The sequence below is a fragment of the Phacochoerus africanus genome, chromosome 4 (genome assembly GCF_016906955.1).
Source record: "Phacochoerus africanus isolate WHEZ1 chromosome 4, ROS_Pafr_v1, whole genome shotgun sequence".
NCBI classification, from domain to species: domain Eukaryota; kingdom Metazoa; phylum Chordata; class Mammalia; order Artiodactyla; family Suidae; genus Phacochoerus; species Phacochoerus africanus.
Window position 1 is genome coordinate 106,570,623 of NC_062547.1, and position 26,159 is coordinate 106,596,781.

General features: G+C 35.6%; 1 protein-coding gene across 2 annotated transcripts; it reads left to right on the top strand.

Moving 5' to 3' along the window:
* FAM174A (family with sequence similarity 174 member A) lies at window positions 1-26,159 on the top strand. Of its 2 annotated transcripts, XM_047778363.1 has the most exons (3): window positions 1-612; window positions 13,067-13,201; window positions 25,994-26,159. In XM_047778363.1, the coding sequence occupies exons 1-3, from the start codon at window positions 176-178 to the stop codon at window positions 25,995-25,997; spliced, it is 576 nt and encodes a 191-aa protein (XP_047634319.1). In that variant the 5' UTR covers window positions 1-175; the 3' UTR covers window positions 25,998-26,159. The 2 variants fall into 2 exon arrangements, with proteins under 2 accessions (XP_047634319.1, XP_047634320.1); XM_047778364.1 differs by lacking the exon at window positions 25,994-26,159 and having other exon boundaries at window positions 13,067-13,205.

Genomic DNA, 26,159 nt, shown 5'->3' on the forward strand with positions numbered 1-26,159 from the left:
AACTTCCGGTTCTCCCGGCAGCTGCAGCAGCTGCCGCCTGTGCCACCTGCTGCGGCGGGCCTTAGCCCGGGATTTGGTCACCCTTTCTTCGTTCTTCGCTGCTCCCATGGTCCCACCTGGAGCCAGGGCGGTGGGCCCCGAAGCTCCCACGTGGTGAGAGGGCGGTCCGGGGACGATGAAGGCAACGCACTATCGCTGCTGCCTCAGCCACCTCCTCGCCTCCGCCCTCCTGCTGTTGCTACTACTGCCAGAGTTGAGAGGGCCTTTGGCGGTGCTGCTGCAGGCGGCTGAGGCCGCGCCGGATCCCGGGCCTCCAGACCGTGGGCCGAGGACCCTGCAACCTCTGCCACCTGGCCCCACAGCTCCCCAGTCCCCAGGCCGCGCTCAGGCCGAAGCCACAGGACCGCGGGGCGCAGAGGGCGGCAATGGCAGCTTTCCTGGGGCGGAGCTTGCTGCCGACCCGGGCGGGAAGGCGGGGGAAGAAGGCTCAGTGGGTGGCGTCCTTGCAGTGAGCCCTAACCCCAGCGACAAGCCCATGACCCAGCGGGCCCTGACCGTGTTGATGGTGGTGAGTGGTGCGGTGCTGGTGTACTTCGTCGTCAGGACGGTCAGGTGAGGCGAAGCCTCGATGAGCCTCCTTTGCAGGCCCAGTGAGTGACCTGGCGTTGCCCTCTCCCCGCCCCCAGTATCGTGGGTGCAGGCCTGAGATAACTGTCTTAAAAACCTGTGGTACCTTTGGGAGAATTTAGACCACCAAGTTGTTTCTCTCTTTCATTTATAAATTATAAATTAGTACCCAATTTCTAAATCAATATTTATATGAGTAACTGAATGGTAATACGGAATGATCTTATTATAGTATTTTATAAAATGTAAAAGAAGAAAAGTTCTTTTAGCAGCAGTTTCTTAGTGTTGGCTTTTAATCCGTCACCTTAATAATTTTCTTGTACCATATGAAGTTTTATACATTCTACCTTTTTTGATCTGGGAAAGTGAAAATTTGGTATGACAGTCACTAATAGTGACTAATAGTCACTGATATGACTTTGTCATAGTCACTATTAGAAACATCTAGGTATTCATTTTGCATGCCACAAAGTAATCCAAAGCGAAGTGTTACTAGTTGCATGGTAAGATGGAAAACTGTTACCTATGCATCAAAGGGGAAAAAAATGTCATAAATATGATCTAGTTTTAATATTGGAACATATGCTTAATATCCTAACAAAACTAAGTATATCTGATTTTAAATTTACAAAAATTTGAATTAGTAAATCAAATTAGTAAATTTGATATTTCACACACAAAAAACCTTTCTAAAATGAAGTCATCTATAAATAGCAATCCCAAGTCAATCAGAAGTTTAATTTTCAAAATGAGTATTTTTGAGCCTATTCCTACTACAGAATGTTAGATTGTAGAATTATCTGAATTTCAGATTCCATACAGATATGGACACTTAATGACATCTTTCACTTTACATATGATGAAACTGACCCAGAAGGGTAAAGTGATTTAACTGGTGTCCTGAGGGATCTAATAATCTTCTGTGATTGTACAATCCACTGTTTGCTTTGTTTGAATTTTTTTTTTCCATTAGCACAGTTTCTATATCTTAACCAATGATCAACCTTTTGACTAAGTAAACCAGGTTATTATGTTGTACCAGGTTATGAATAAATGTAGATGACTGTCACTTATTTTTCTACTCCCCTTAATGCCTTATCAAGTAGAAAAGGAATTAAAGATTCTGATTAGTGATATCTGTTATTGTTATAAGCAGCTTCTACTTGACACATTCCATTGTTACTGAAGTGAAGTTATTTTATGGCACCAATCATATTAAAATATTCTATGTAATAAGACTGATTTGGAAAATCTATTATAAAGCCTCTTTAGGTTAATTGGGGACCACCTTTTTGAAGGGTTGACATGCAAAGCCAAGACCTCAGTGTTAGAAGGACCCAACCAAGAGAAGAGCTGAGGAAACATTGTCTAGTTTCCTATAGGTTTACAGGAATGCAGAGGTTTACTGTTTTAGAAAACAATTCACATTTTTTAATATGATTGCCTACCTGTACTATTTCATATATGTTTTAAAATAGATTTATTTAAATTGAAAATTTCATTTTAAACATATCTATTTATTATCTTGTGAATGGAAAACCAACATCCCTTGGCTTAAATAACTAATTTTAAAAGTACTATGTAAGCCAGTGGTTCTTGACAGGTGGTCCAGGGAACCCTGGAGGGTATAAGGGCTCTCTGAGCCCTCTTCCTGGGATCTGTAAGAATTATTTTCAAAGTAATATATTCTCTTATAGGTTTATAGGTTCAAATTCATTGATGTAGTTTCAAATTCCACAATGCGACTAACTTTTAAGAAACCATCTCATGTTGAGTTTTGCTATTACTATCAAAAAAGAAAAAACACCAGTATCTACCATATTTTTTGTACATTGTTCTATACTGGGAATATAGTAGAGAATAAGACGGACAATGAGTCTCTTCTCATAAAGACTATATATTAATCTTAGGAAGCCTACTTGATTCCTTCTATATATTTTCCAGTTTCTACAGAGGTAATCTAATTGCTGTTTGGAATATTTCCGAAGTTATTTCTAGTTACATATTTGTTATAACTGAATTAGAGTAAAACAAAACAATATGGATGTTCCATGGAGTTCAAGCATTTTACAAGTGTTTTCTCATGTCATTTAATGAAATGATGATTTTAGTCCATTCTTCCCTCTTGGAACAAATAAATGATTCTGGTGTGCCATCACACATATTTTGGAAGGGGGGGGTGTCAAAGTGAATGATTTTCATCCTAAAATCAGTAAGCAAAAAGTCTAATTTCTAAACACTGCCCACACATTGTTAGCATCAATCAAGCTTTGGACATCAGGTGGCCAACTGAATTTAGGACTTGGACTGAATGAATGTATTAGATGCTAGTTAGAGTCCAGTTTTTCTCACCCACTGGTTCAGAATTTGGCTGTTAACACACCATGTTATTGAGTTACCAACAGAATGAGACTGAAAAGACTATACCCTTCCAAGCTTTATAGAAATGAAGATAGAAAATCAATGGCAATAAACATTTATATAAGATTATAAATAAGGTAAAAGCAAAATGAAGGGTCTTTATTCTTAATAGTTTAACTGAATTTGTTACCAATCATTTAATTCTTGAGTAATTTTCCTCTATTGATTTCTATCCCTTTATACTATCCTGACCCCCTTTCAGTGTAGCCTTATGAGAAGTCAGATTCTCTGAGGTCGAATCCCAGATATGAGCTGTGTACTCTTGGTTGAGTACATATGATCATAGGATTTTCTGTATTTAAGCAGTATTTATCATATGAACTGCTTTTTCATGTTATGCAACACTTAGAAATTGATATTCATGTGGGGTGAATTCTTGAGACTATTTACCCTGATCTCTAACTTGGGCCCTGTTAGCTATCCCAAAGGATGGAGGAAATCTTTGTTTCAGCACATCAGCAAACCACTTATGTGGATGACACATTGGTTGGGGTGTGTTTATAGAGTGGTGCCGAATGTGGACTATGAAAGAAATTGTTGGATCATTATCATAGGGGCCACCTTTAAATCCACATTCTGAAAATAAAGAAAAGAGAAGGAAACACACATTTGGGTGATGGAAGATGCCCACCTAACTCAGAGAAGCTATGATGCTCCATGACCTTATCAGTTAGAAAGTTTTTCCCTGTAAGCAATACAATATGACTCTAACATAGGGACATATTTTGTAGTTATTGTTTCTTATGAATATAAGCAGGCCCAGGCCTGGTTCAGTGACTTTATAAGATTACCAAGAATTCTGGCTTTTTCAAAAACATCCTTGTCTCACCCCGGGATGGCTACCGCAGCTTTCAGCATTATGTTCTCACACAATAGTATCTCAAACAGGAAAGAGGGGAGAGGGCTTCAAATGAAGCCTCCTCTTCCTATGTTCATTTTTATCAGGGAAAAAATCTTTTCCAGAAACCCTGCTACTTCTATTCCATTTCATTTGCCTCAACTTCCTCATCTACTTAGCCCTAGACAATGACTGGCAAAAGGGAAGTTATATTTTCATAATTGGTTTGTGACGGTTATTTTGATCATGATACGTCTCTTAGGGCTGGGCTCAGTTGTTATCTAAACAAAATATTTGTTCTGTTAAGGCAGAAGAAGAGAGTTTCCTTTTGGATAAACTAAAAGCAGATTCTGTCCAGTGATCAAAACTAAGAGGTGACCTAACCAGAAGAACACAAATGTGCTTGTTACTGCAAGTAACTACCAAATTAGTACTTTTTCACTGTGAAAGGATGAATCAGAAAATGCAGTTCACTGAGCAATATATCCATCTGGTATAATGTAAGGTCATTGGGTTAGGGATCAGAAGAATGGTAACTAATTTTGGACCTTGGTCAGATTTACTTTGAATCTTTACGAAGAGCTTAACATTTAGCTTAATGTTTAAGAACCCAGACTTGGGAGTTGAATTGCTTGTATTTGAATCCTAGCTCCACCATCTCTTGTCCCAAATTTATTTTTTTTCCTAAGCTCTGACTTTCTATGTTTAGAATGAGGAGACTTAAAGGATTGTTGTGCAGATTACATCAGGTAATGCTTGTAAGACGCTTAGCTCAATGCCTGACGTGTGTGCACACCCAATAAATAGTAACTATTACTAATGAAAATTTTTGTATCTAGAATTGCAGTTGTAATGTATACGGGCGGAGGGGTAATACAGTAGTATTTTGTAATATTTCTCCCATACCATACTCAGGTCGGGTGGTATCTGACCTGAAAATATAATCAGCAAGAGGTTAGGTCTGACAAGGCTAGAGATTGGATGAGGAGTAAGGGGTAAAAAGGAAGTTGTAAGAGAAATATGCTGGAGTATTGGTCAAAAAGCCATTCAAGGGCAAGAAAGAATGAATCCTGGGAGGTACTAGTTTGTAAATAAGATGTTAAATTTGGTTGGAAAATAAACCCATGCTGAGCTGTGAGAGGAGGAGTTCGGGAGAAATCAGTCTTAACAGGTCAGGCTCTAGGGCCTAAAAGAGAACATTAAGAAATCCATGTAAAGACAAAGAGGAGAGATGACAAGGGAGCTATGAGCTCTGCACTTTCATAAAGGACACTTCATAGCTAAGCTCTATGATATTTACTTTGGGTTTACCTCACTTGGAGGTACCCACCAGAATACCATCAAGTGGGAGACAAATCTAAACACAAGAACTGATTGTATGTGCTGAGTGACAGGGAGCTAGGTGAGAAAAGAAGTCTATCAGAGAAAGCAACATTTCAATACCCTGAACACAGATGAACATGTATTTGATCTTTTCTTTTTTTAACTTTTAGGTGTTAGCAGTGAACATGTACTAGAGATGAGCAGTGGCAGGATAGCTTGTTAGAGAATTTTCTATTTAGTGCTGCACTTGGTCAAGGATGTGATGGTGACAGAGCTTGGTAACTGTTAGGACAATAGAGAGGACTCAAGAATAACTAAAAAAAAAAAAAAAAGCCAGAGGGATTCAGAAGCACAGTAGTCTGTAACTTAGGGTCAATGGTTCATGATAGTACCATTACTTTATATTAAAATGGAATAATCATAATAATCCTTCAGATAAAGGAGTAAACTCATTTTATCCTGTATAGTTAGGCAAGGATAGCTCTAGCATTGGATATGGCTCCATGTAGAATACTGAGAATTTAATAGAAAAACGAAAGTTTGCCTTTGAAAGAATAAACTTCAATTGTTTAGTGAATAAGTGAAGGATAACTACATGTCACAATATAGTAAATTTATATAACCAGAAGATAAAAATGAAGGTCCACAGTGCAGGATACAAATTTGGTACTGTTGATTTTAATTTAGGTCACACATGAGAATCACCTGGGCTAAAGCAAGAGGCTACTCTACCTAAAATATCTTAAGTATCTTAGAGGTGCTAGAGTAAATACATGTTTTCATGTTTTGTTTTGTTTTGTCTTCCCCAATACATTATTTTTTTTTCTACTGTACAGCATGGTGACCCAGTTACACATACATGTATACATTCTTTTTTCTCACATTATCATGCTTCGTCACAAGTGACTAGACATAGTTCCCAGTGCTACACAGCAGGATCTCATTGCTAATCCATTCCAAAGGCAATTGTTTATATCTATTAACCCTAAGCTCCCAATCCCTCCCACTCCCTTCCCCTCCCCCTTGGCAACCACAAGTCTATTCTCCAAGACCATGATTTTCTTTTCTGTGGAAAGGTTCATTTGTGCCATATATTAGATTCCAGATACAAGTGATATTATATGGTATTTGTCTTTCTCTTTCTGACTTACTTCACTCAGTATGAGAGTCTCTAGTTCCCTCTATGTTGCTGCAAATGGCACTATTTTGTTCTTTTTTATGGCTGAGTAGTATTCCATTGTGTATATATACACCACATCTTCATAATCCAATCATCTTGTCAATGGACATTTGGATTGTTTCCATGTCTTGGCTATTGTGAATAGTGCTGCAATGAACATGCAGGTGCATGTGTCTTTTTTAAGGAAAGTTTTGTCTGGATATATGCCGAATAGTGGGATTGCTGGGTCATATGATAGTCTCCCAAAGCAACAGAAATAAAAGCAAAAATAAACCAATGGGACCTAATCAAACTGACAAGCTTTTGCAAAGCAAAGGAAACCAAAAAGAAAACAAAAAGACAACTTACAGAATGGGAGAAAATAGTTTCAAATGATGCAACTGACAAGGGATTAATCTCTATAATATACAAACAACTTATACAACTCAACAGCAAAAAAAAAAACCTAATTGAAAAATGGGAAAAAGACTTGAATAGACGTTTCTCCAAGGAAGGTATACAAATGGCCAACAAGCACATGAAAAAATGTTCCACATCACTGATTATTAGAGAAATGTGAATCAAAACTACCATGAGATACCACCTCACACCAGTCAGAATGGCCATCATTAATAAGTCCACAAATAACAATTGCTGGAGGTGGTGTGGAGAAAAGGGAACCCTCCTGCATGGTTGGTGGGAATGTAAGCTGCTACAACCACCATGGAAAACAGTATGGAGGTACCTTAGAAAACTATACATAGAACTACCATATGACCCAGCAGTCCCACTCTTGGGCATATATCCGAATACATGTTTAATATGTTTAATTATTCTTGTACTTCGTGTGCATGTATGTCCAGATTTAGAAGGCTATTATCTAAATTATAATTGAAAAATTGGCCAGCTCCCTTAGGTTTTGCTGTTCTGGTTCTGAAAACGATGTTCTTTCAGGCTTCTCTTATCCAGAGGTGATGACTTGCATATAAAATTGTTGGTATATTTGTTATACAAAGAAAATGTGAAATATATTATGAATCTGTATATTTCAGTTAGTTTAGCAGATATTTACTAGGCATCTGCCTTATGCCATTCCCTGTATGCTATAGGCATGCTGGTAAGAACAAATCTATTTACTCTTCCCATGAAATTAATGGTCTAATAGGGAAGACAGATAGTAACACGTAAGTGTTCAAGCACACTTTTAATAAGTACTTTAAAGAAGATGTACATGGGTGATAAGAAACCAAAAGTAGGTGTGTGTTTGTGACCTAACTGGGTTAATTAGGGAAGCCTTCCCTGTAGTTGGATAGGCAGTAACAGCAATATTTTGGTGGCCAATGACAAAGAAAGCATGCCTGTTATGAGGAAATGAGGGAAAGCTTTATCACTGCAGTTTAGAAAGTGAAGTAGAATGTAGAGCGAAGAGCAACATGAGGCTAGAGAGAAAAGTATAAGCCATCCTTTGTTGAACTTAATAAGCTATATTACAGAACCATTCCTTACTGCTGAGCAGTAGGAAACCACTGGAAATTTTAGAGGACAGAGGGTAGGTTGGTGGGTTACCAGAGTAGATAGAGGTAGACAGTTATGAAGCTATTTTAATAAAGCAATTGATAACAGCACTGGTGAGCACTGTAAGGGAAATTAAATGATTCTCAGGAAGTACAATCAATAGGACTTTGTGATCATGGCAGCCACAGGGGTACACTTATCAAACCTCCCTTTAAGAGACCCTGCTCCAGGGACAGTCTAGCTTCCACAGCTTTGGATCTATCACAGCATCCATGCCAGGGCCTGAACCTGTGATTCCTAGACCTCCTTCCAGTTAGTGATTGAGTGTAGTCAAACCTGGCCCTTCCCCTCTCTAAGGGGCAACCTTTGTTTAAGGATATCCCATTAGTCTGATGAGAACTTTCTCAGAATTGCACCATACTGGACTGCTCTTCTTACCCTGTCATCGTTTCTTTACTCTCACAGGTGTCAGAGCTGTATCACCCTCTGTAGGATTTTCTCATGTTCTCCTGCTCCCTCCCTCTTTATCCTTCAGATTACATTTTACCCTAATGTAATCTCCTGCACACTATATTAGTTTTCCAGGGCTGCTGTAACAGAGTACCAGAAACTGGGTGACAACAAAATTTTTTCATCTCACAATTTTGGAGGACACATGTTCAAAATCAAAGTATCAGCAGGGTTGATTCCTTCTGAGAGTTATGAGGGAATGTTCTAGACTGAATGTTTATGTCCCTTCAAAATTCATATGTGACTATATTTGAAGATAGCATCTGTGAGGAGGTGATAAAGGTTAATGAAGTCATAAGAGAGGCACCCTCATCCAGTAGGGCTGGTCCGTTATAAGAAAAGTAAGAGACACCAGAATGCTCTCTGATTCTTTGTGCACACAAAGAAGAGGGCTGCCTTACATGCCAAGAGGAGAAGCCTTAGAATGAAGCCTATCTTGCAGGCGCCTTTATCTTGGTCTTCCCAAACTTATGAATGGTGATAAATAAATTTGTGTTGATCAAGGCTTCAAGATATCAAGACTATTGCACTTTGTTATGACAAACTGAGCAGACTGTTCCAAGTCTCTCTCCTTGACCTTTAGGTAAGGCCATCTTCATGTTCACTTCATGTTCTCTCTGCATGCATGTTTGTCTCCAAATTTCATGTTTTTATAAGGATACAGGTGAGGTTGGAGTAGGGCTCCTTCTGATGACTTCATTTAAACTCAGATGACTCTGTGAGGACCCTTTTTTTGAACAAGATCACATTCTGAGGGGTTAGGATCTCAACATAAAAATTTGGAGAGGGACATGATTTAATTTCTAACAAACTCATCTCTTGTTGATGTCTGCTTCTTGGAAAATTTGACATTTCAAATGATGGATTAGGTCTGGGAATAGGAGAAGAAAATGAGAGTAATTTTAAGATTAAAAAAGTTGTATGTTATATATCAGGTTGGATTTTGTCATGAAAATCATAACTAAAATTGTGGCTCACCAATTTTTATTTATTTATGTTTCAGTGCAAAAAAAAATGAATTCCAAAGTCACTCTTGGTCACTAATTCACTTTTTTGCCAAAAATAGTCAAGGCAAACAAATTCTGTATCATTAGTTGTACCTTTATTTATATTTACTCTGCTTTATCATTATGCCTCATCACATAGGAGAGTGTATACATATAAAATATACACTAAATATATTCCTTCCCCAGACTAGTTTTGTGTGGGTAATAGAATAAATTAAGAAATTATATTATGTAGATAATTCCTTACATATTAATGCCCTGCAGGCATCCAGTTAAAATAAGAAAATCAGATCAGTACAGAAAGTTATAGCAGGTTACATTGATCAGTTTTCTCCTTTTCATTGGGTAGTAAAACAAAATGGAGTTTTATTCTGTTGTGTTTATTTTATATGGCATCATGCATTTTTAAATAAAATTTTATCAACCTTACTTTAGTAGTTTAGTTTTATTTTTAGTTTTTAGTTGTATTTTTATACTGCAGCTTTTACATGTTATTTAAACAGGAATAATTCTTACCAACCTGAGTATAATGGAACATTGAGGAATCTGCATCTCTCTTAAACCAGTATTTGAATATCCTTGAATACCTAGAAGGTAGCTGATCAAGATCATATACCTGTGAATGCATTGTGATGAATGAGTATAATTCAATATAATAACCATATTGCTATTTTCTTCTGCCTTCCTATTTTGCCTTCCTATTTGCCTTCTTATTTTCTTCCTATTTGCCTTCCTATTTTGCTTCCCTATTTTCTTCTCTGCACATTTATATATAAAGTCCCAAATTTTTTTTGTTAACTAAGAGCCAACAAAATTTGTTTTTAGATTCCAATTATGCATTTACTATGTCTGGTTAGAAATGTGTGCATGTCTATAATTATATGTATGTAATTATTAATAGACATAGACAAGTTTGGGCATCATGAACTTAATGAAAACATTAATTTGTAGGAAAAGAACCATAGCTGTTAAAATTGCACGAATTTTAAATCCTCCTTTATTATTTTGTTTAAAAATAATGTACACTGCATACTAAAAGATGGAAGTAGCTTTTTACTTAAAATGTCGATATATTTTTATCTGTATTGTATTTTGCACTTAATTTTTATTAATTTTAAGTAGATGGTTCATTGAATTAGCCCAATAATTTTAAAGCTTTATAAGTTTTTCTGGCTTTTTCTGAGAAAGATAACTGCATATTGATGCATTTTATTATATTTGATGTTTTTATGACCATAAAGCTGTCAGAATTATATAGCCGTCATTGCATATATCTTTGGATTTAGCAAAGACATTCTTAGGGAGATTCCATTTTAAGTTTAAATTTTATTTAACAATATTCTGGGTGTATTTTTTTTTTACTTATTCTATGAATTAGTAACATTTATTAAAATGTTAAATTCATTTTAATTGAACTGTATTCCCCTATGTATTTGGTGCCTAAAAGTGCACTGTTTTAGCGTATGAAATAGGTTCTTATTAAAGAGCTTGGATTCATGTTCAGACAGTGGTATTTATATACATACTAAAAGACAGTATAAGCTAGAATAAATAATAATGTGCTCACACCAATGCAGTCAAATATTTACAGGAAACTAGAGAAACTAGCATTATTGGGCAGATTAGATTAGCCACTCATTAAAGATTTGGAATTCATTCAAAGTATGTGAATGACCCTGAAAGTGGAGAAGAGTGTCAGCTGAAATAAATGTCAAAGGTCCTTAACCCTCCATGTTCATATAATTTCCTTTTTAAAGAATGGCACGGTATCCTGTGACTGGCAGTGACCACCTCATTATTAACATAGTGACTGTTTGACATATATGACCTGGAATAATCTGGTTTATTTTCAAAAATAATTTCACATACTGAAAATGCCAGAATGTTTGGAAAGCCATATGGTTTAAAAAATTGAGCAACAGACCAGCAAAAAGGAAGAGAAGAGATTATAATTCTGAATATTCTTAATTTATGCTGCCACAGAGCTTCACTCTTGTGTATTCGCTTTTCTATATCAAAGCTATGCATGCAAATGTTAAAAGATCATGTGTTCAAAAGGACCAGTAATGAACTATAACTCTTCTGTACTTTTCTATTTCTACTTCCACTGTCAACACTTTAATCATTTCTGTTCTTAGTTTTTCAGGTAATTACTTTTCATAAGTCTAAACCTGAGTTTGGCAAACTGACTCATAGACCAAATCTGGTCTGCTGACCTGTCTCTTTAAGACCTGTGAGCCAAGAACTTGTTTTACATTTTTAAAGAGTTGGTTGTAAAAAATCAAAATGACAACCAAAAAAATTTAAATGAATGTGTGACAGAGACTGTGATTGACAGTGTGTAAAATATTTACTATCTGGTCCTTTATAGGAAAAAATTAGAAATCTGGTCTATGTGAGGTACGTGTGCGTTTGAGCATTCACACACACACACAGAAACATGCACACATGTATATATACTCGTAAAGTTAACAACCTAAACACATGTAATTTCTCACCCTATAAAAAAGACTACCTTATACTTCCTACTGTCACCAATTCTACCTCATTTTTGCTAGTTATATTAGTATTCACTCTCCCATTGCTTTTATTTGTAGCTTTAAATTCTATACTTACACATCTGTTTCCTCTTCTTCCATCTTTGGATGGGCATATAGATAAGTAGATAGATGTATAGGCAATGATTAGTAGAAATTATCTGGTTTTTTTTGCTGAGGGTTAGTAATATTTTCTAAATTTTGATCACTAGGCTAGATACTTCATACCCAGAAGCTAGCACAATGCCTGATGCTTAATAAGACTCAAATGTGTGTGTCTGTATTTGTCACACATATAGTATATATTACAGAGGCTCGTATTGCTCTGTGTTTAGTGCTATAGTAGTAGTATCCCTTATCATACTTATTACCTCATAGAGTGAATCAGAATTTAGGTAAACCTATTTGTTATTACTTGCTGAAGTATCTTCTATTTTGTTTTTAAATCTCCGTAGATACTTGTATAAAACATATTTTTCTGTGTGTTGCATTGGAGGCAAATGAGGCATTGATATCAGGGTCAGTTAGGATCACTGAAATAGAATGTGATGTCACTTGGGTGCATCTTCATCAGACTGTGTGCTACCAAGTAGTAATACAGTGAACAAGACACACAGGGTTTTTCTCCTCATGGAACTTAGTGGGAGAGACAGGAAAATGTGAACACTCAAATGAACATATACATAATACATATAAGTGCAGACTGGGTAAATAATATGAAGGAAAAGAACAAGTTACTTGAGAGAGAAAAAGATAGGGCTCTAAATCATGAGACACCTTGATAGATATACAGATTAACAATTAAGGGTGGAATAGAAGGCTTCAGTAAAAATATGGTATCAGAACTAAGACTTTAAGGGTTATCTGTCAATATTATAAGCTGACAGAGAAGAAAGTATGTCAAATAGAAGAAATGATGATGGCACACAAACTTAAAGGAGTTGGTTTTATTTAATAAATAATCCTAGGTGGTAAATCTATTACATTTCTGAAATGGAACTATTATGACATTGAATGTTTCTGATGTCAGAAAGAGGGATAATTTATTTTTACTTTATGAATAAATATAAAATAAAGATAATCTATACCATGCAATAATTTTTATTCATTAATATGTTCTGTTTACTAGAATGAGAAGAAGAAACCGAAAGACTAGGAGATATGGAGTTCTGGACACTAACATAGAAAACATGGAATTGACACCTTTAGAACAAGATGATGAGGATGATGATAACACACTGTTTGATGCCAATCATCCTCGAAGGTAAGGGTTGAGCAATTTAATTCCATAAATCAGGAGGGAATTTGACAAGTAAATTGAAAAAGTAGAATTTCATTCAACAATTTTTATCCTAAACTTTTTTATTCAGTTCTGTTTAATGAAGTTCTTTGTGCTACGCAACCAATAGCTCCCATTTGCATTGTTTTCCTGAAATAGATATAAAGAATAGAATATCACACCCCCAAAAAATCTTTATTGTAGATCTTGCAGAGCTTTGTCCTTTTAACTGCTACATACTGATAATATTTATTAATTAACTGTGTGTGTGTGTGAGAGAGAGAGAGAGAGAAAAAGAAATATTAGAAAATTTGATTTTCTTTTCGCATTCTGAAAATATTTTGATTTTAGTCTGGGTTATTCTGCTTGTAGATGGTGTTTACAAATTGTGACAAAATTGTGCAACTAATAGTCTGTGTTGTGATAGTGTGGCCATAAAGTCTATTCTCAGATCTGTTCTCACTGGGTGTTAAGATCTTTCCTAAGAGATTTGAATAAACAAAACTACATAGATATAGACTTATTTCATTGCAAATGGAATGAGAAAAGGAGGAAATATTCTACTCAATAGGAAAAGATTCCACTCTATGTTTTAAAAGAGGAGGACTTATTTGGGTGAAGCAAAACTGCAGTCCAGAATCAGGTGCAAATACACAGAGCACAGAAATATGGGGGTTAAGAAAGCTCAACAAAAATCAGACTATTAAATTGTATGACAGATAGAGGCTTTTAGTTGCTGGTAATTCAGTCATGAAATGTGAATTGTGCAGTTAAAATAATATTAGAAACTAGACATATAATCATGAAGAAAACAGCTATATTTGTTCATTAGGGATTTAGTCTGCTAATGAAAATAAACATGCATAAAATGCATTAGAATGTATTTATTTAGAAAATTCTAAATTTTTTTAGAACATTAAAATATACCCCCTAAAAGCTCTTAAATTTTCTACTAAGTATTGTACAATCTCCACTGAGTCTAATATTGCCAGGTGTTAACTGCTTCTTTAGATGTGACCAGATGAGGTTGCTGGCATGCATTTAGTAGCCACTGTGTGTAATACTTATCTTTACATACTAGAATGAAAGTAAGAATAATTGTAACAATTGGGAACTGAGACTGACTGAAGGAATAACTGATCATTTCTCTCATCTCAGGCTCGTCCTACAGAAGGTGCTCATTGAATGGCATAGGGGGTGGAGCCTCACATTTTATATAATTATTTTCTTTTAATTTTCTGTAAAGTTTTTATAGTATTAAAAAGTGTCATATCTGTAGTTTTTTAAAAGCTAAATGTGGGAGTTCCCATCATGGCTCAGCAGTAATGAACGCAACTAGTAACAATGAGGATCCTGGTTAAGGATCCAGTGTTGCTGTGAGCTGTGGTGTAGGCCAGCGGCTAGAGCTCCAATTTGAACCCTAGCCTGAGAATTTCCATATGCCACAGATGTGGGCCTAAAACAACAAAAATATATAAATAAATAAAAGTAAAAAGCTAGATGCATATGAGGTCCCTCTTCTACACAGAAAAGGAGACCAAAAAGGAAGTTGTTGACTTAGGAAATTGAGTTGTTTCCAAAGAGGAACTGAATCTGGACCCCATTTCATCTACTAAAAGTATGCTCGACCAAAGACAAAGGTTGCTATGTCAGTAGCAACTACTCAGAGTTTAGTAGTTGTAAAGATGGTAGTTTGTTGAGGGAATATGAGCAGCAGAATGTCTGGAATGCAGCCTGTTGTGTGTGCATGTATATTTATATATGCAAGTCACTGTACACGAGGGTCAGCTGTGTCAAGTCACAGAGATGTTCAAGTTTCATTTGTTTGGCTTGTTGTTGTTTGTTGTTGTTTTGAGGGAAATATAAAGAGTTATATAATCTTTCAAAGAGTTTGGTACTACCTTGATGTAATTAGATAACTAGTGATGGTATTTGATTGGAATGTATATAATCAGATAATCAGATCTGTGTTGTAGAAGGATACCTTTTATAGTTATGGAACAAGTGGCCTAAGAGAGATGAAGAGGGACAGAACTAGGGAAGGTAGGAGAGGATAGAGAAAGGGGGGACAATTTCCATGAGATAGAAGTACCTGTAGCCATCTTTTATTTGTATCCTGTCTCATCAGACCTTTGTCTCATACTTATCCCTCTCTTATTCCCTGCTTTTCATGAATCTTGCATTTCTTTAGGAGCTAAACATTAATCAAAGTTATCTAAACAGAGAACAAATAAAAATAGGGTAGGATGAGAACATACAGTTGGGGCACAAGACGCTTAATTGGAAATCGATGGTTCCAAAAAGCCTGCTGGAAGTAACATGTAAATTGAGACTTAACACATGACTAAAAATTAGCTAAATGAAAGGTGGAAATAGGGGTGGGAGTTACAGATCTGGAGACACCGAGTACCAGAAGAAAAAGAAAATATAGTGTATTGCAAACACTAAATGACGTTAAATAGATATTAATTATTATATTAATATGTGTGATATAAATGGGTGAATTAATGATTTTTGAACTTTTAATGCCAAAGGGGGAATGATGGGTAAGGCTAAACATAGAATCAGAAGCCAAATTGTGATCCATGTAAATCAGTTAGAAATTATTTGACTGGTTACAAAAAGCCACTTGAAAATTTTTAAGGCAAAGCTGTGTTTTGAAGATTAATGTGCATAAATTGGAGGAGAGTAAGATAAGGAGGAAGACTGGGAAGACCAGTTAGATGATGCACCTCCATGGGATGGCCTGAACTAGGTGACAGGAAGAGAAATAGGAGTAGATTATTCAAAAGACTTTGAAAGCTATTACCATGAGATTTAGGTATTATGTTTGGAAGATGAAAAAGAGAGAGATAGCAACATTCTGCATCTATTTACCCCAAGCTCCCAGTCCCCCCCCATTCCCTCCCTTTCCCCCTTGGCTGGGATCCTGCTGTGTAGTACTGGGAACTCTGTGTAGTCGCTTATGATGGAACATGTAATGTGAGAAAAAAGAATGTATACATGTAAGTGTAACTGGGTTACCATGCTGTACAGTAGAAAAAAATATATATATATGATAAAAAAATTAAATAGTAAGTTAAGAAAAACTAAACTATAAAAAAGAGAGAAATGGTAATCACAACAGAGAAGCAAGTCTCGGGGTGAAGATGATGATTATCAGTGATACTGATAATCAAATCATCTTGCGTTTTTTAGTATTATTGCACCATTTACTAAAAAAAAAATCTTAGAACAAACTTTAACATACTATTGTCTAGATAAAGTAGGGAGAACTGCCAGTTGTTACCTGTACTTACCTATTCATTCATTCATTCATCCAATAATTGAATGATGAGGCAGCTGATTTATATAGCAACTGTTTAATGCCTGGCACTGGCCTGTGTGCTTGGGACACATTAAAGCAACAGAAACAAAAAGTTAAAAAAAATAATCCTGAGATTGAGGGGTTGATGGTTCATTTTCATTTTCACTTTCACTTTTCCTTCTATTTATCTCTGTTGTTTGATTTTTTTTCTTCAAAGAGCATATATTCATGTGTTACTTAAAAAACCTTTTTGGAAATAATTTCAAATGTGCAGAAAAGTTACAGGAATAAAAATAGTAGTATAAAGGATATCCCAAAGTAAAATCACCCATCTTTAACATTGTATTTGTTCTCTTGTGTTCTCTGTTTGCCTCTCATAATACAGATACAGAAGAATGCATCCCTCACATTTTATGTTTAAGTGATGTTCTGATATTTCCTCACAATTACATTCAGGGTATGGCGGAAATTCTACATAGATCTTTCTACATCCTTCTCAGGATATTGTATCTGGAGACACGTGGTGTCCATCTGGCCTTCATTAGCAGAGGTGATTGTGATACACCACTTTAAAGTTTTGTCTAATTTCTCCAGTATGGCCTGTTTTTTTTTCTCCCTTTGGAAGTAACAAAGAGGTTTTTTAATCATAAAAATATTCTGCTTCTTATCAAAATTTCCCCCTAAGTTTAATTCCCAGTTGTCATGATTCTTGCCTTCACTATATTAGTTACAAAATAAAGATTTTCCAGCTTCAGCATTTCCTCCTTATTTATCAGTTAGCATTGACACTGTTCTGTATGCAAGAGCTTACCCTCATTTCATCTCTTTCCCTCTCTCTCACTTTCTCCACTTATTGGCAATATGGAATCATGATTTTCTCTTTTTTCAAAGGTTTATAGTTCACTGATGTACCTGCCAGCGGGAGCCTCTTAAAGCTGGTTTCTGTGCCCTTGTGACTTGCTCCCAACAACACACTGGCACCCAACAACATCAACACCTCTGCCTATTTGCTCAAACTTATAATAAAACTAATAGAATCTGGAGTTCCCGTCGTGGCGCAATGGTTAACGAATCCGACTAGGAACCATGAGGTTGCGGGTTCGGTCCCTGCCCTTGCTCAGTGGGTTAACGATCCGGCGTTGCCGTGAGCTGTGGTGTAGGTCGCAGACGCGGCTCGGATCCCGCGTTGCTGTGGCCCTGGCGTAGGCCGGTGGCTACAGCTCCCATTCAACCCCTAGCCTGGGAATCTCCATATGCTGTGGGAGCAGCCCAAGAAATAGCAACAACAACAACAACAGACAAAAGACAAAAAGACAAAAAAAAAAACTAATAGAATCTTAGAACCACTTTGCCTATAGCACTACAATAAACAAACCTACTAAGAAGAGTTTGGAATTTGTTTGCAGTTTTCTCCTCACAACCTCATCTTGCCTGAGACTGAGGGTAGTCAGGTATTTCAAGTGATTTGGCTTTGTTCTTTTTTTCCCCCTCTCTTCAGTGTCATTATAGTAGTCATTTGAAATATAATTTAAGTTGTTTGCTTGCTTCTATTTTAAATTTCTTTTGCTCTTCCAATTTTTATTGTTTGTTTTTAATATGAAGAACACTAACATGATTCCAAAAGTAAAAATTATACCAACAAATTTTTAAAATATACGCTCACTCTGATACACTCAGAGAAGTATCTCTTTTCTCTTCCTTCCACTCCATTCTTCCCACTCAACCCACTATAGATAATCAATTTCATTATTTTCTGGTATATCCCTCTTTGATTCTTTTGATAAAAGTTGGTTTAAATATGTATGTCTTATTCTCTCTTCTTCTTCTTTTTTTTTTGTTTTGTTTTGTTTGTCCACACCTAGAACCCATGGAAGTTTCCAGGCCAGGGATCAAACCTGCCTCAGAGCAGTGGCCCAGGCCACTACAGTGACACCTAATCCTTAACCCTCTACAACACAGAAGAACTCCTATTTCTCTTCTTTCTTACACAAGAGGTAGCAAATCATGTATACTCTTTCATATTTTTTGTTGCACCTAACAGTATCTCCTGGAAGTCATGCTATGTAAGGTTTTTTTTTTTTTTCAAGGTCTATGTGGACAGGGCTGTCTTTTTCCATCTCTCACTTTGATGAAAGTAAACTCATTTTTATTCTGCCAATAAACAGCAGTTTCAAAGATATGTGGGTAGAGGTGTGTTTATATTCTTACCACTTTTGTAACTCAGAGGTTATTTTCTGGTAAGACATACAGTCCAAACTCTCTTACTTAATTTGAAGTAGATTCAATGGGCAGGACTTTCTCTCATCTTCCAGTTTTGATATTAGATATTAAACCTTTGTTACCCATCAATTTATTCAACATTTCAAATATATTTTGTAGAAGAGATGTATACAGATCTATCTCAATTTAGGATGGGTTTATGTCCTGATAGAGCCATTGTAAATTGAAAGTATCATTAAGTTGAAAATGGATTTAACACACCTAACCTACTGAACATCATAACTTAGCCTAGCCTACATTAAACATGCTCAGAGCACTTACATTAGCCTATAGTTGGGCAAAATCATCTAACACAAAGCCTATCTTATAATAAAATGTTAAATATTTCTTGTAATTTATGGAATACTGCTCTGAAAGTGAAAAACAGATTGATTGTATGAATACAGAATGGTTTATTGTATCATTTGTTTACCCTCGTGATCCCATGGATGGTGGAGAACAACAGTTCCCTGCTTCTGCCCAGCATCGTAAGAGAGTATTATTGCACTAGCCTGAGAAAAGATCAAAATTCAAAACCTGAAGTATAGTTTCAACTGAATGCATATTGTTTTCAGACCATCATAAAGTCAAAAAATCATTGTCAAACCATCCTAAGTCAGGGGCTGTTTGCATAGATCCTATTGTGTGACTCACTTTAATAATAGTGCCATTTTCTGCTCCCCAAAAAAGGGAAAAATCAATACTTACATGGAGAGTGTATCACAAGGTCTTCCTAGGCCCTCAAAGATTTTCATTAAGAGCTTCCCTGAGCAGTCATATAAATGATAGAAGAAACCAAGGTAATGGATGATAGTGGGAGAGAGAATGTCTTCAGAGGGATAAGATCAGTCAGGGATCCTATCACTGAGCCAGGGGGAACCTGGACAGAGTTGGGTAACAGACTATAATAGGTATCATTATAATAATCACTTCTTAGTAGATACCTACTTTAGTGTGGGATACTTAGGATACTGTTCTAGGCTTCTTAACATCTACAAGGAAATCATGAAGACCATCTTGAGAAGTAGTTTCTATTGCTCTCATTTTAAACTGAAGCTCGGAGAGTTTAAGTTTTCTAAGCTTCTCTTCCTGCTGCAATTTCATTCCATTTTTAAAATGTTTATTTGATTTATACCTATACGGAGAATAATTCTAAAGTCTGTTTGTCCTGTCTTCCCTGCCGACACTCGCTCTTCTTTGTTTTCAGATGAGGACCCCCCCAATTAGGAATGTAATATTATTATTTGCCTACCTTGCCAACCTCAGGGCAGAATCATATTAGTTTATAGTATATAACTGTAGGTGATTCTTGTTGGATCACCTCTCATTGATGCTTCCTTAAGAGCTTTAAAAATTAGTTCATCTTCATTTTCCAGATCTGTCCACAAAATAACAGGAAGCAAGTCATTTATTTCCAAAGAGGTAAATTAATGTCCTTGCGTATGATTTAATCACAGTATAAAACTATCCTTTTGTAGTCAGCTCTTTCTGAGAGGGGTGTGTTTAATGTGGCTTTTAATGCAGCAAAATTTTAATACTGATTGTTGGTGATTAATATTTGTAGTAATAATTTTCGCTATTTCTTTGTATCACATTGAACCATATGAAACTGCTAGTATACAGTTTAATGAGATAAAACCGATGTCAGCTTCAGGCATGGTACCTCAGGGCTCTAGCTTCTATTTTCTGTAATCTTTTTGATTCTGATTGTCTCCACTGTGTGAACTTCATGTTTGGGCCAATAATAGGATGGTGTCAGCAGTTCCTATGATCATGCCCAAAATAGTCATTTTCAGTGGCACATAGGGACCAGATATTTTATGTTTCTTGAGAATGAGAAAAGTTTCCTCAAATCTCTTAACAGAGCTTTGTTTTTGTTTTCCCTATCACTGGTTTTGTGATGATTCTTAAACTAAACCCTGGCAAGAAAAATGTAACTCTTATGATTTGTTTGGAATTATCATTTGGAAATGAATGGATATTGAGGAATTAACTGTCATGACCACTATGTCTAGTACTTTAAGTATTGGGGATGTAATGCAGCTAAATTGGGAAAGTTTGTAGATTTGTGGGAAAAAAAACAGCTCAACAGCTTAGTGATTATATCCTCTCTTGAATTTGCTACTGGTGTCATAATTTTGTATATTAAAGATAATTTATTTTGTTTGGTTAATGAAATATTTTTCAAAAAGGAATTATAAAACTGAAAATCAGTGCCTTAACAACTGTGTAGAACTTTTTAGCTCTCTCAGAAAAACCAATGAGAAATCAAAGACAGCTACATATTAACTAAAAATTACCTTCATTTCTCTTAAACCACTGTTTTGGAAATACTCAAAACTAATCTCATAAACATATTTAAATAGTGTTTTACAACACAAAACAAGTAGAAATAATACCTTCTTGTCCTTCTGTTTGACTTCTGCTGAACAGTAATTATTATTTTGTAATGATATATACTAAAGGACATTTTGACAACCTTGGTAGCAGCTTTTAGAAGCTAGTAGTTCTGTTACTTCAAGGATATTCTAGTAATGTTGGGCAAGTATGCAATTTTAAAAACCCTAAATTTGGAGTTCCCTTTGTGGCTCAGTGGAAATGAACCCGATTAGTATCCGTGAGGATGCGTGCAGATTCTATCCCTGGCCTTGCTCAGCAGGTTAAGGATCTGGTGATGCCATGACCTGTGGTGTAGATGTTGGGATCCTGTGTTGCTGTGGCTATGGAGTAAGCTGGCAGCTGCAGCTCTAATTCGACCCTAGCCTGGAAAGTTCCATATGTTGCAGGTTTGGCCCTAAAAAAAGCTAAATAAATACATAAATACCCTAAATTTGCTTTTTTAACCATTTCTATTGCACTTCATTAAATTTATTGTTCTATTATATGTGTTTATTACATTTGTGCTCAATGTTACTTGGCCAGAAAAGATTTTCTCAATTTTAACATAAGCATATCAGAATCAGAAAGCAGATTTTATATATGTCTAACCAGAAACTCTCAGTAAGAAGATCTTATTCAAACAGTTATCAATTTGAAGATTGTTCTAATTTCTAAATCACTGCTTTCAATATGAAGCATAATATTTTATCAGAATAAACACTAAGGTTATTTAAAGCTAATAGAATACATATAGGAATGTGTCAAAGTACTAATGCTAAGTTTTAGATAGAAATTACTATTTAAAGATGTCCAGTGGTGTGTTACTAGTAGAATACTCTGTATTTAATCCACTTAAAGGGAACTATTCTGTTTTTATTGTTACTTAAACAGGTAATAAAAGAGAACTTTCATGTAGTTTTTTTGTTTTACTTTTCTGTGGACATTGAACCTAAGAAAATCTGCCTTGCTCCATTTATCATCACAATATCCTTGTTGACTAAGAACATGATTAATTTGTATATGATTTTACCAAATGTTATGTAACATCAAATTCTGTTTGGTAATGCTATTTTCTCATCTGACCACATGGTCTAGAGTTGCCCTGTCTAATTTAATAGCCACTAGCTCTGTGTGGCTCTTCAACATTTGAAATGTGACTAGTGTAACTGAAGAGCTGAATTTTTCATTTCATTGAATTTTAAATTGAAAATTTAATTTAAACTGCCAGATGTGGCTGGTGGCTGCTGTGTTGGACAGTACAGTCCTAGAGCAAAACTGATTGATCTGGTCTAAACTAATTTTATCAAATGAAAACTCTCATGGAACAGTTGAATCACAATTTTCTGTTCATATAGAAATTGATCTATTAAAAAAACATGCTTACTTACTGCTTTGGTTCAGGATTTATATTTTGCTGTGATAGTTTGGATTGCAGACTCCCTAAGGTATATGGGGGGATAGGTGGGAATGGTTTTAGCTAACCAAATCCAACAACATATAAAAAAGATCACACACCAGGACCAAGTGGGATTCATCCCAGGGTCACAAGGAGGGTTCAACATACGCAAATCAATCAATGTCATACACATTAACATAACAAAAGAAAAGTTAAAAAACACATAATCATCTCAAAAGATTTAGGAAAAGTATTTGATAAAATCCAATATCCATTCATGATCAAAATTCTTACCAAAGTGGGTATAGAGGGAACATACCTTAACATAATCAAAGCCACTTATGACAAATTCACAACCAATGTAATACTCTGTGGAGAAAAGGTGAAAGTCTTCCCAATAAAATCTGGAACAAGACAAGGATGCCCATGCTCACCACTTTTATTCACCATAGTATCAGAAGTTCTATCCACAGCAATAAGACAAACAAAAGATATAAAAGGTGTCCAAATCAGAAGAAAAGAGGTAAAGTTGTCACTGTATGCAGATGACATGATACTGTAGATAGGAAACCCTAAGGACTGCACACAAAAACTACTAAAAATGATCAACGAATTCACCTGAGTAGCAGGATACAAGATTAACATTCTAAAATTGGTTGCATTTCTGTATACTAACAATGAAATATTAGAAAAGGAATATAAAAATACCTTTTAAAATTGCATCCCCCCCAAAATTGACTACCTAGGAATAAACCTGACCAAGGAGGTGAAAAGTTTTATATGCTGAGAACTATAAAACATTAATCAAGGAAATTAAAGAGGATTCAAAAAAACTGAAAGATATTCCATGCTCCTGGACTGGAAGAATTAATATTGTTAAAATGGACATACCCGAAGCAATCTACAGATCGAATGTAATTCCTATCAAATTACCCAAAACATTTTTCACAGAACTAGAGCAAACAATCCAAAAAATTTGTATGGAAACATAAAAGACCCAGAATTGCCAGAACACTCCTAAGGAACAAAAACTAAGCAAGAGGCATAACTCTCCCAGACCTCAGACACTATTGCAAAGCTACAGTAATCAAGACAATGTGGTACAGGTACCAAACAGACATACAGACCAGTGGAACAGAATAGAGAACCCAGAAATAAACCCAGACACCTAGGTCAATTAATCTTTGACAAAGAAGGCAAGAATATAAAATGGGAAAAAGACAGCTGTCTCTTCAGCAAGTTGTGCTGTATGTAAATCAGTGAAACTAGAACGCACCTTTACACCACCTTCAAAAATAAAATGGCTTAAAGACTTAAACGTAAGACAAGACACCATAAAACTCCTAGAAGAGAACATGGGCAAAACATTCTCTGACATCAACCATACAAATATTTTCTTAGGTCAGTCTCCCAAAGCAATAGAATTAAAAACAAAAATAAACTAATGGGACCTAATCAAACTAACAAACTTCTGCACAGCAAAGGAAACCATTAAAAAAAAAAAAAAACCTAAAAAGTCAACCTACAAAATGAGAGAAAATAGTTTCAAATGATGCAACTGACATGGGCTTAATATCCAAAATATGCAAACAACTCATGCAACTCAACACAGATGGCCAACAGGCACATGAAAAATGCTCAACATCACTAATTATTAGAGAAATGCAAATCGAAACTACAATGAAGTGACACTTCACACCAGTCAGAATGGCCATCATTAGTAAGTCTACAAATAACAAATGCTGGAAAGGGTGTGGAGAAAAGGGAACCCTCCTACACTGTTGGTGGGAATGTAAATTGGTACAACCACTATGGAATGAATCATGGAAGTACCTCAGAAAACTAAATATAGAACTACCATATGATCCAGCAATCCCACTCCTAGACATCTATGTGGACAAAGCTTTCATTCAAAAAGATACATGCTCCCGTATGTTCATTGCAGCACTATTCACAATGGCCAAGATATGCAAACAACCTAAATGTCCATCCACAGATGACTGGAGTAAGAAGATGTGGTATACATACACAATGGAATACTACCCAGCCATAAAAAAGAACAAAATAATGCCATTTGCAGCAACATAGATGGAACTAGAAACTTTCATACTAAGTGAAGTAAGAAAGAGAAAGACAAATACCATATGATATCACTTATCTCTGGAATCTGATATATGGCTCAAATGAACCTATCTATAGAAAGGAAACAAACTCATGGACATGGAGAACAGACTGTGTTTGCCAAGGGGGAAGAGAAGGAGGTGGGATAGACTGGGAGTTTGGGGTTAGTAGATACAAACTATTGCATTTGGAGTGGATAAGCATTGGGGTCCTGCTCTATAGCACAGGGAACTATACTTGTGGCAGAACATGATGGAGGATAATGTGAGAAAAAGAATGTATATGTGTGTGTGTATATATATATATATAACTGGAAATTAAGAGAACACTGTAAATCAATTATAATTAAAAAAAAAATGGGGTAGTTCCCATTGTAGCACAACAGAAACAAATCTGACTAGTGTCAATGAGGATTTGGGTTTGATCACCGGCCTTGCTCAGGGAGTCAGGGATCCAGCATTGTCCTGAGCTGTGGTGTAGATCGCAGATGTGGCTTGGATCCCAGGTTTCTGTGGCTGTGGCATAGGCTGGCAGTTGTGGCTGTGATTCCATCCCTAACCTGGGAACTTCCATATGCCATGGGTGTGGCCCCAAAAACCAAAATTTAAAAAATTTTTAAGTTAGTAAAATCTATACACCTTTGGCTTTGGCTGAACTAAATGCTTTTGGTTGTAATGGTTCTTATAAGCAAAAGTTTCTTGTAAGCTGTGGTTTGGATATATAATTAGAATTAATGTCTAAAAAAATATGTGGGATAAAAATATAACCTCATATTACCATAAACTAGTCAGGTAAGAAAATGAGCAAACCTATTTTGTATGGTTTATAGAAAATCTTATATTCTATATGGATAAATTGTAACTGTATTTTAAATATTAAAAGCATTTTTTCTGTTTCACTGAATATACTTCTAGGCCCGCAGCTACAATTAATCTTCATTTCTAAAGGTTTAGAAATAGGATCAGTTAAGAATTGTATTTATAGAAACCAAACAACTATATTATATACTTAAGCCTACTGAACTTATTTATGAATGATTATGTAAGGATATCACTTTAGTATGACTGTGAAATAGTCTTTAATTACACTAATTATATATAAAACCCCTTTGAAAAAGTTAGAGTTATAATTTAAAGAATAGTACCTGAGATAATGAATACAAAGTTATCATGTGTTTTATTGGAGCCATTCATTATAATTTTCCTAAATTAAATATTTTCATTATCCTCCTGGCACTCCAAATCTTTGGAAATATCTTAAAATGTCCTTAAATTGGTTCCAAGACAAATGTTTATAGTGTATTTTTTTCTTGCAGATAAGAATGTGCCTTTTGATGAGAGAACTTCATCTTTCTACAATGAAGAGCAGAATTTCTACATTTAAGGAATAAGAAGCCACTTTATCAATGGGGGGGTATTTAAGTTACATATATTATGATAACCTTAATTTGTTGTTGCAATAAATACTCTATCATTTTGTTA